Source organism: Panthera leo, chromosome C1 (assembly GCF_018350215.1).
Source record: "Panthera leo isolate Ple1 chromosome C1, P.leo_Ple1_pat1.1, whole genome shotgun sequence".
Classification (NCBI taxonomy): Eukaryota; Metazoa; Chordata; class Mammalia; order Carnivora; family Felidae; genus Panthera; species Panthera leo.
Window position 1 is genome coordinate 9419193 of NC_056686.1, and position 10525 is coordinate 9429717.

The 10525-nt window shown below is 51.3% G+C and overlaps 1 protein-coding gene across 1 annotated transcript; it reads left to right on the plus strand.

The window, feature by feature from the left end:
• The first annotated feature begins 5674 nt into the window (after positions 1–5674).
• Positions 5675–9059, plus strand: LOC122227847 (PRAME family member 12-like). The gene is made up of 3 exons (XM_042952575.1): positions 5675–5979; positions 6420–6980; positions 8153–9059. The coding sequence occupies exons 1-3, from the start codon at positions 5693–5695 to the stop codon at positions 8709–8711; spliced, it is 1407 nt and encodes a 468-aa protein (XP_042808509.1). The 5' UTR covers positions 5675–5692; the 3' UTR covers positions 8712–9059.
• Positions 9060–10525: the final 1466 nt, after the last annotated feature.

Genomic DNA, 10525 nt, shown 5'->3' on the forward strand with positions numbered 1-10525 from the left:
GGTGTTGGCCCAGTGCATCTTCAAGCATAAACCATAATAAGGAAACCGCTGCACGAATGGTCCAGGCACCGCCAGGCTGGTGGGTCCGGCTAGGAGCCAGGGCATGGAACCGAGCGCCTCGGGTCCCACCGCTGAGAGGTACCCCTGCACCCCAGACCGCACCCCACATTTCTCCACACTCCGTTGGTTTGTAGGGCACTGCGTGTTGCTGACTTCATGATTCATATTAAAATTATTCTGAGAAGTCATGCCAAAAACTGGACTGGAAAGAGAAATGAAAGCAACGGAAGAGACAAAAGAAATGTTTGCATTTAGGATTGACTTCTCTGTCTAAACTAACACAACCAAGCGAGGAGTTGCCGCTAGAGTGTGGTCTGTCTTGGGGGGGGGGGGGCGCTGACCCCTACCAGTCAGATCATGCCAGGTGTATGTGGGTGGCTCGCAGGGCATCAACTAACAATATAAGGAGAAAAGAACCATCATGTAAGTTCTCAACACTAGGGAGAAACCACTGCTTTCCTTTTTGGTAACTTTCTTCCTAGATCAGCAGGTCTCAAAGTTTGGTCTCAAAGACTCCTTTTTATCCTTAAAATGTATCAAAGATCCCCAAGAGCTTTTGTTCAGGTGGGTTATGTCTATTAATATTTTCTATATCAACTCAAATGGAAAAATGTTAAAAACATGTTTATTAATGAAATTATATATAACAGTTCGCAACCTATTGGCTACGAAATATAAACACCATCTTTTTTTTTTTTAATCAAAAGCAGTTGTGTTTTCCAAAATTAAAAAAAAAATGAGTGTGAAGTGTGACATTAAAAAAAATAACAGCTTTACTGGGGTATAATCCATATACCACACAATCCAGCTATGTGTAGGCTATAATTGTGTGATTTTAGTCTATTCATAGAGTTGTGTGTCCATCAGCACTATGAATTTTATTTTTTTAATTAAAACATGTTTTTATGTTTATTTATCTTTGAGATAGAGAGAGAGACAGAGCACCAGTGGAGGAGGGGCAGAGAGAGGAGACACAGAATCCAAAGCAGGCTTCAGGCTCTGAGCTGTCAGCTCAGAAACTCTTCGGAAACTCTCAGCCCCCAAATCCAGGCTGAGACCCTGGTGGGCTCAGCCTTGAAGGAACACAGCTCTGCAAGAACCAGGGGACATATTCTTCTGCTCAGCTGGCCATACCCTGCTCTTTTTCCTCTTTCTTCCCTAGGTTCCTCTGGCGCCTCCCCCTCTTGAGGGAGCTAGCCGACACGCTTCCCACCCCATGCTTCTACAAGCTAGTCCCTTGGCCTTAATTGTCTGGACCCAGGGTGATTTGTCATGAAACCTTTATTGATGAGGAAGAAAGAGAACAGCCCCTTATTTAGGGCAAGATATTCGTGGAACTGGAGGGGGTAATTAGGGTCAAAAGAGACTTGGGCTTTTAAAAAGGCACTGAAGACAAGACACTTCAAGGTAAGAAGACATCTAACTTGGGAGAGAACAATTTCCCGGATCCCAGTAGGATTTTGCCAGCTCAAGGTCTGGGCCAAGAGAGACGCAGAGGGAAGAGCCACTTCATAATGGTCCCCAAAGCTTTTCATCATCCTTGAACCTCTAGGAAGACCAGAAGAATCAGGGTCCTCCTCTGAAACCCAAAAGGGGTCACTTTCCAGCATTTCTGGGTGCCTGTTTGGATTCAGAAGAGCAGTTGAGGTACTCTGTGCCTTGTGGTTAGTCATATCCTTCAAAATAGCCTAGTAGAATGTGAGAAGAATTTCTTGATTTCTGCTGATACCATGGGAAAGGTCTCCATGCTCCACATTCTAGGAGAGGTGAGCTGGAGCTCCTGGAATGGAGGAAGAGAAGGCTGCCACGTCAGCTCAGGCTGGGAGAGGGAACTAGAAGAAATATTCTAACCCCCTGAGCAAGGACCCAGGAGCAGATTTTTGGAATCTCAATTGGGATTCTGTAACTGGAGAAAGGGGGTCAGGACATCACCCTGATGGGCTCAGAAGGCTGCTCTCACACGGGCAGTAAACTAGGGGTCATGCGGACAGGAGAGCAGGACACAATAAAATGTCCCACAAATCCAGGCTTCTCACCAGACTCCAGGAGTCCTGCCGGACCCCTGAATTGGGCAGGGATGATGGCATCTCTGTGCAGATGGGCTCCCTCCTCTTCGGATGCCCCAGTGTGTCCCCTTAGCAAACAGGCCCTGTGTGGTGGTGGACAGAAAAGAGTGTCCTGTTGCCTGAGAGGAGAAGAGTGTTGAACCTTTATATTTTCGAGGACATTTGAAGACTTTGACCCTTCCTACCTCCTTGGGTCTCATAGAAGCTTGGATCCCGTAGAAATATCCCTCCCTTGGACTTCTACAATTTTCTCATTTTCACTGATACTCACAAGAAGTCTGTCAGTAAGTATTTTCTAACATTTAAGTTGTCTGAAAACTAGGGAGGTTCTTCTGAGCCTCCAACTCTTCACTGTGTCAAAGCTAGCAGGCTTAAAAATGGGGGAGCTAGCAGTGATCTTCAGATTCTCTGTGAAGGTTATTAGAGGCAGTGGAGGAAAAGTGCTGGCACCATGGCTTGCCCAGTGTGTGTTCAATAACAGGCATTTGTGATTATCCTTGTCACGAATCTCACCCTAATGCAGGTTATTAATAAAGGTGATTGCTAGGAGTTAAAATGTCTGTTGAGTGCAATCCAACTAAACCCAATGTTATGCAAAGGCCATTTATCCCGAGGGCAGATATGTGGCAAAAAAGAATCTTCCAGAAAGATACCAAGATGGAGAACATCCTTCAAAGAATCTTAGCCCTGGCACCCAGTGGTAATAGAAGAATTGTTTGGACCTCACACTGAATGGAGGAGAGAAAGGCTTGGGGAATTATCTGGAAACAGAGGGATAGTCTCCCATTCTTCATATCCTGAGACGTCAAAAGAACCCACTTGTGATCCAGCCCGGGCGGGGATTCATCCCTACATTTGGCACATCTGCAAACACTGACCATAGCTTCTGGATTTTGTGGGGGAAAGGGGGTGGTGTTCAGTGTACTCCACTTGTTACAAACAGAGAGTTTTATTTCTTTGCCTAATGTCATGTCCTTGGTCGGGCTCTCCGTGTCCAAGATATCTTAAGGGTAGAAAGGGGTCTTCGAAGCTACATTTGCCTCAACTGTTACCTAAATCGGAGGAAATGTTCATTGTCAAATTATGCTTCGAAAGGGGCCAGTGGGGTTGGAAAGGTTAGGTTCCCGAGGCCCCAGAAATGGCTGGGGCCAATCTACCTGCTGTCTGGGAAGTGTCCTCTGTGGGAACAACTCTGAGGCTGAAAGAAAATGTCTCCTGGAAACAGCTGCCATGATGCTGACGAGGTCACATGCGTGATCGGCCCACGTTTATTTGTCTTCCTGGCTCCAAGATCCCGAAGGTCCATGGTGTCCACCCTTGCTGGAGCTTTCAGACTTGGAAGTGTCTGACTTGCTAGGGTTGCCTGCCTCTCCCTCAGCTGACATTTTTAGATTTAGGCTTCTCAGGTCAGGTCCCCAAGCTAATCCCATCTTTCTTGGAGAAACACCCTTTCCCTCCCTGGAGGGTCTGAAGAAAGAATCTCCCTCCCTGCCCTCAAGAATGGTGTTGTCTCTACCCCAGCCACTCCCTTGTTAATGTCTCTATTGAGAGAAAAGTCTTTCAATCTCCCTGCTCCCCAAGGAAAATAACCCATATTTTACAGTCTTGGGTCATTCACAGGGTCCCATTAGGATCGCCCACCTCTGCCCTGCCCAGCCCCTAGCCCCACTTTCTCCTTATGACTTTGACCTGATCTCCTTCAGAGAAGTCTTATGGTCTGGAGAACCAACTTCAACCCAGCTGCCCCATCTTGCTCCCTGAGTGGGCTCCTGATTTGCTCTATTACTTGACGTAAAACCTAAGTGACAACTCAGTTCAGAGACCCTTATTTTGTTTTCTTTGGGGATGATACCACTGTCTGCATGAAGCTGTTTTAACTCTGGAACATCTTGATAATTTTGATGGGGTCAAAGATCGCCCAATAACTGATACTCTCTAATGTCAGGAATAGATTAAACTTCCTTGTCTCATACTCAGGGCTAGACCACACCCTATTAGTAAAACCCAATCCATTTTTGTGGAGTGAATCGATTAATGAGTTCTTGACTTTCCCCCCCTCTCTAACTCTTTCCCCTTCCTGAATAGGCATATGATTCAATCAATCTAGAAAAAGGCAAAGACCCAATCAGGAATAGCCGGAAGGAGATTGAAGAATCTAATCAAGTGTTGTTCTCCAATTAGAAGTCAGTGGTTGAAAGGGGTGGGGGATATGGGATTAGAAAGGTGTGTAAAAGCCTCAGGCACCAGAGAAGAAATACAGAGCCCTCCATCCTTGGAACCACAGACTTGGCTTCTCCACCAGGTCCGAGATCTGAGCACCTGGCCGACTGCCTCAGAGATGGTAAGTTGCTGTCCTGGTTAAGGACATTCCCATCCCATGCAGCTCAAGATGGCATACGTTTCCTTTTCCTTTCTTTTTGAGGTGAGCAGGTTTAAGGCTTTGGTTGTTTTTTGTTTTGTGGTTTTTTTTGAATATTTATTTTGAGAGAGAGCGAGAGAGAGCAAGTGGGGGGAGGGCCCAGAGAGAGAGGGAGACACAAAATCTGAAGCAGGCTCCAGGCTCTGAGCTGTCAGCACAGAGCCCGACGTGGGGCTTGAACTCATGAACCGTGAGATCATGACCTGAGCCGAAGTCGGACGCTCAACGGACTGAGCTACATAGGTGACCCTAAGTACAGTTTTGCCTAAATCCCAAACATTTTGATTTTGAGCTTTGGTTCATGTCATTTTTAAATGTCTTGGCCAGGCAGATTTTTTAAATATATTTTTAAATTTTTATTTCTTGACATTTTAAATATTTAGTTTGTGCCCTTCAATTATCGCTGCTATATTTTATGGCTTTGTGATTTTACCAGTTCTTCCTTTTTTAACTAAACACTTAAAAACATCCCACGTGAGGTGCCTGGGTGGCTCAGTGAGTTGAGCTTCCGATTCCTGATTTGGGCTCAAGTCATGATCTCACCATCGTGGGACGGAGCCCCCGAGTTGGGCCCCGAGCTGGGTGTGGATCCTGCTTGAGGTTTTCTCTGTCTGTCTGTCTGTCTCTCTCTCTCCCTCCCCCTCCTCCCCTACTTGTGCGTGCATGGAAATGTACCTCTCAGGGATTTTCTTGCTACTCCCAAATTCTGTATAACACTGTTACGCGGCTTTTACAATTTCTCATTTAAAACTTTTGGAGGTATCTCCCTCATCTTTCCCAGTCAGGGGGCACTGAGGATGAGTTAGGCCACATGACACTCTCAGGCCCCTCACTACCACTTGCCAGGGGAACTGGAATCAAGGGAAGCAGTGGGTGGAAATGTCTGGGCCAGCGGTTGCGTTTCCTTCCCCCTGGTACTTGTGAGACACTCACCCCGGTGCCGGCAGGGGCAGAGCGATGGCTTTGTGGCCGGCCACAGAGCCCAGAGTGGAACTGGGGTAAACTGAGGCTCTCCCACCATTGCCAGAACCGTGACTTTGGCCCTGAGTGGGTTCCTCCCGAGGGCGAGGAGAAGATGGGCCTGGCCCGGGAAGGAGGACTTGTTCCCTTGACATTGCCAGAGGATTCCTTTCAGAGCAGATTCAGGATGGTCACCAGGACCCCGCCCAGACTCCTGGAACTGGCGGCCCAGAGCCTGCTGAAGGACGAGGACTTGGCGATCGCCGCTCTGGAGTATCTGCCCACAGAGCTCTTCCCGCTGCTGTTCATGGAGGCCCTGGCTGGGAGGTGCGACAAGACCCTGAAGGCGATGGTGCGGGCCTGGCCCTTTGCCCGCCTCCCTCTGGGGGGCCTGACACAGATGCCTCACCAGAAGGCCTTTCAAGCCGTGCTCGATGGGCTTGACTGCCTGCTTGCCCGGAAGGTTCGGCCCAGGTAAGGCTCATCCCTGTAGCCTGGTAGGGTCCCGGGCATCCTGGAAGAGGAGGCTGGGGTCAGGGAGACTGGATGGCCAAAGGGTGGATTAGAGGCATCCGATGAGGCCAGTGAAGGAGCCCAGGACTTGGCCGCTGCCGGGCTCCCGTGGGCAATGCCTTCTGGAGGCGAGGGCCGCTTGTCTCCGCCTCCTGCCAGTGATACTTAAAGGAACTAAGCAGACACCAGGGAGGAAGGGAGGGGAAAAGGAGTTAGGGAAGAGTAAGGCAGGGAGGGAAGAAGAGGGCGAGCGAGCAGCTGAGCGATATCTGGGATGTGAAGTGAAGGCGCGGCGGTGGGGGGGGGGGGGGGGGCGTCCCACTGTTGCCCAAACTGAGACTCCTGGTCTCTTTCTGCACCGATCGCGAAGCATCTCGGCCAGTCTCCCCTGTCGCCCACAGGAGGTGGAAACTGCGGGTGCTGGATTTACGGAATGCCAGTCGGAACTTCTGGAGCATGTGGTCTGGAGCCAGGGTCCATGAGTGCCCGCTGACGGGACCCGTGGCGGAGGACAGCTTAAGGATGAAGGGGCCCTCGGGTCCCTTGACGGTGTTCGTAGACCTCTGCCTCAGGGAAAGGGCCCTGGATGAACGCCTGGCCAACCTCATTAGGTGGGCCAGACGGCGGAGATCGCTACACCTGTGCTGTAAGAAGGTGACGATTTTCGGGATGCCCGTCCAAAATATTAAGGAGGTCCTGAATCTGGTGCAGCTGGGCTGTGTCCTGGAGGCGGAGGTGCATCTCACCTGGCAGCTGTCGACCCTGGGGAAGTTTGCTCCTTACCTGGGCCGGATGAGCAACGTGCAGACGCTCGTCCTCTCCCACATCCACAAGCCCTCCTCCTCCGAGGAGCAAAAGCACATTGGCCGATTCACCTCCCAGCTCCTCCGGCTGCGCCACCTGCGGAAGCTCCGTATGGAATCTCCCGCCTTCCTCGAGGGCTGCCTGGGCCAGATGCTCAGGTGAGGGCGGGGCCCCACTGGGCTGGACTGGGTTGGAGGCTGTGGAAAGAGACGCCTTGCCGGGAAGCCGCACGCTGTGGGGGGGGGGGGGGGGGTCAGATGGGCGTTGGGGGTGGGCTTGGGAATTCTTCCATCGGGAAGAGAGGTCTGAGTCAAGGTGGCCGGGGGGGGGGGGGGGGGGGGGGGGGGGGGGGGGACAGTGAAGGGAAGAGGGCCCCGAAGAGGGGGAAGCCACAGCCGACGTGAGCATTTCCCAAGGTAAGCGCGGAGCTCCCTCCCCGGCCTCGCGCGCTTGCGCAGCCCGTCTCAACTCCCCTCTGTGAAAGGTTTTGCGCTCCAGGTCAGGTCATCAATGAGGGAAATGCAGGCTCCTGGGGGTGAGGAAGGGGAACAAGAGCAGAAAGAAGGATGAGGAGCGCTAGATGGTCTGCGGATGATGCAGGGATGGGAGCCCCTGCGGACTGGCGCCCCCAGCCGACGGGGTGGGGTCTTGCCCCGGTTTATTTATTTATTTATTTATTTATTTTTTTAACCTTTATGTTTTAGAGGCAGAGACAGCACGAGCAGGGGAGGGGCGGAGAGAGAGGGAGACACAGAATCCGAAGTAGGCTCAGGCTCTGAGCTGTCAGCACAGAGACCGATGTGGGGCTGAAACCCACGAACCAGGAGATCATGACCTGAGCCGAAGTCCGACGCTCAACGGACTGAGCCCCCACCCCCGCCCCCCCGGAAGCGCCCCTTGCCCTGGTTCGTTCTTTGTGTGTCTCCGTCAGCCTCACCTGGCCCAAAGATATGGGCACCTAAGGCCCAAGCAGCGGCCTGAAGGAAGCCTGAGTTGAGAGCATTTCTGGTCTTGCATGTACCACCATCAAAATTCACTGGTGCCCATGCTTAATCGAGCATATTCTAGCTCATTCCATTACCTTCATTTCCATAAGTAAGTGGAGTATGTTGTACTCTGCTTGCTTGACAGATGGGGAAAGGGAGCTTTAAAGATTTTGCGAAATCTCAGTCGCACAAGTGAAAGGGCTCAGCCTAAAATGAGACTGGGATCCTGGGACTGACCTTCATCAGATGGTCACGACGACGTCGGCCTTGGACAAGCCAGCTGTCTCCCCTTAAGGCTCCCTGCTCCCCCGATCGCCAGACCTAACTGCCTGGTTTCTCCCCAGGTGCCTGAAGAGCCCCTTGGAGGCCCTCTCCATAACCAACTGCCAGCTTACCGAATCAGACTTGGCATGCCTGTCCCAGTGCCCAAGCATCAGTCAGCTGAAGGAGCTGGACCTGAGTGGCCTCAGCCTGGCCCGTTTTAGTCCCAAGCCCCTCCAAGTTCTGCTCGAGACAGTGGCAGCCACCGTCCAGGACCTGGTACTAGAATACTGTGGACTCTCGGACACCCACCTGGAGGCCATCCTGCCGGCCCTCAGCCGCTGCCACCAGCTCCAGACATTCAGTGTCCGCGGGAACCACCTCTCCGTGGCCCTGATGGGGAGGTTGCTGCGTCACACCGCCGGGCTGAGCCGCCTGAGCCTCGAGCTGTATCCTGCCCCTCTGGAGAGTTACAGCAGTCGGGGGATCATCCACCCAGGGAGGTTTGCCCAGGCTCAGGCTGAGCTGCTGGGCATTCTGAAGGACCTAGGACTGCCCCGGACCATCTGGCTTAGAACTAACCCCTGTCCTCACTGTGGCAGCAAGATAGTCTATGATTCGGACCCCTTTGTGTCCTGCTAATTGCCTGACTAGTTGAGTGCATCCACCAGAAATTTCCTTCTGGGCACTAGGAGACGGAAATCTAGGCTATAGGTATATCATACATAAAGGGGGACACAGAGCCACGATTTCAGACATCTGCTCAGTGTGAATGGGGAAAGGACAGGTGATCCAGGACTGCAGGGTGCTGGGCGGAGGAAAAGTGACCTGGGGAGCTGCTGGGACCTCCAGGGACCTGTGTCCTATAGAGTCAGAAACGTGACTGTTTCTGGAGGGGGATTTGAGCCTGAGACCCACGCGTGGGTCTCATCCCTGGGTGGAGGGTTGTAAAGAAAAGGTAGGAAATAAACAACCTTGGTGTGAACTCTCTGGTGCCTTCCGTGATACCTTCACCAGTTGTCCCAGTATACACTTCAGGAGTCTCCAGTTACTGATGGGGAAAAAGCTGGTGCCGAGATGTCTACAGTCAGAAACTCTCACTGATGCCCTGGGGTTTGTCCCCAGGAGCTCACAGCATATTTATGATTTTCTCCAGTTCTTTATTCTCTCTGGGGCATCTCTTGCTTCTTTTGTTTCGGGGGCTATTCAGGGGGTTAATACACGCAACTGGGACATACTAAGTGGCCGATGAGCCACTGGTGCACACGGCTCTAGGGACCCTCGCTGCTGCCTCGGATGCCCTGACCTGGACACGAGCACTTGCTACCGTTCTCCAGATGGTTCCAGAGACCTCGGTGCCTGGCCTTTGTGCAGAGAAAGGGCTTTGCTGCTCAAGGCAGGGCCCGGTTCTGGAAGGGGTTGTTTACGCTGCAGATTAGCTGGAGAACTCTGGGCCTCACCGTGCCTGCGGGTGGGTAGTAGTCCTTGAATTCAACTAGTGGCCAGGAAAGACATCCAAGTTCCTTTTATTTTATTTATTTTATTCTATTTTAATTTTTCATCCAAGTTCCTTTTATTTTATTTATTTTATTCTATTTTAATTTTTCATCCAAGTTCCTTTCAGCAAAAGCACTGAGATCATACAGACAGGCAAATTTTAATTTTTATGTTTATTTTGAGAGAGAATGCACGAGCAGGGCTGGGGCAGAGATGGGAGAATTGGCTCATGTGGTTAGAGACCAAGAAGTCCCGCCATCTGCAAACTGGAGAACCTGCAAAGCCAGTGGTGTAACTCAGTCCGAGACCGAATCCCTAAAAATCAGGGGAGCTGATGGTGTATCTCCCAGTGTGAGGCCAAAGGCCTGAGGAGGGAGGACCCCCGTGTGAGCCCCAGGGTCTGAAGGGTTCAGAGCCGAGAGCTCCAGACGTTCATGGGCGAGAAGAGAGAATTTGCCCTTCCTTCCCCTTTTGGTTCCATTCTGGTCCCCAGGGGATTGAACGGTGCTGAGAATCTCTAACCTCAGTCTAGTGATTCGAACACCAATCTCTTCCAGAAACACCCTTACAGACACACCCAGGATTAAAGTTTGACTGGCCATCTGGGCATCCCTTAGCCGTCCAGGCGAGACACACACAAAAAAACTCATCACAGTTACTCTAAACAAGGGCACCCAAATGAAGGTTCTCTGCTAAGGATTCGGGGGCTGAGTTGCTGGTGGGACTTAGACAAGCACCTCAGTCTCCCCGTAAAATAATAACCCAGCTTATTGGATTTTTGTAGGATCCAATAAGATGATGCACGTGGAGGGCTTGGCATACAATAAGAGCTCAATAAATGGGTCTTTCCCTTGACTCCTCCATCTTCCCTTCTGTTCCTGAAAGTAGGGCACAGGGGATGCCATGGGACTCAGCTTTTACATGTGGCCACCAATGGATCATGATTCACGCAGCCAGCT

What these genes read in the sequence shown, in the direction of transcription:
- LOC122227847 (XM_042952575.1), top strand. Translation starts at nt 5,693, where the DNA reads ATGGTCACCAGGACCCCGCCCAGACTCCTGGAACTGGCGGCCCAGAGC. An exon ending in GCCCGGAAGGTTCGGCCCAG is followed by an intron (nt 5,980 to 6,419) that starts GTAAGGCTCATC and finishes TGTCGCCCACAG; the next exon opens with GAGGTGGAAACTGCGGGTGC. An exon ending in TGCCTGGGCCAGATGCTCAG is followed by an intron (nt 6,981 to 8,152) that starts GTGAGGGCGGGG and finishes GTTTCTCCCCAG; the next exon opens with GTGCCTGAAGAGCCCCTTGG.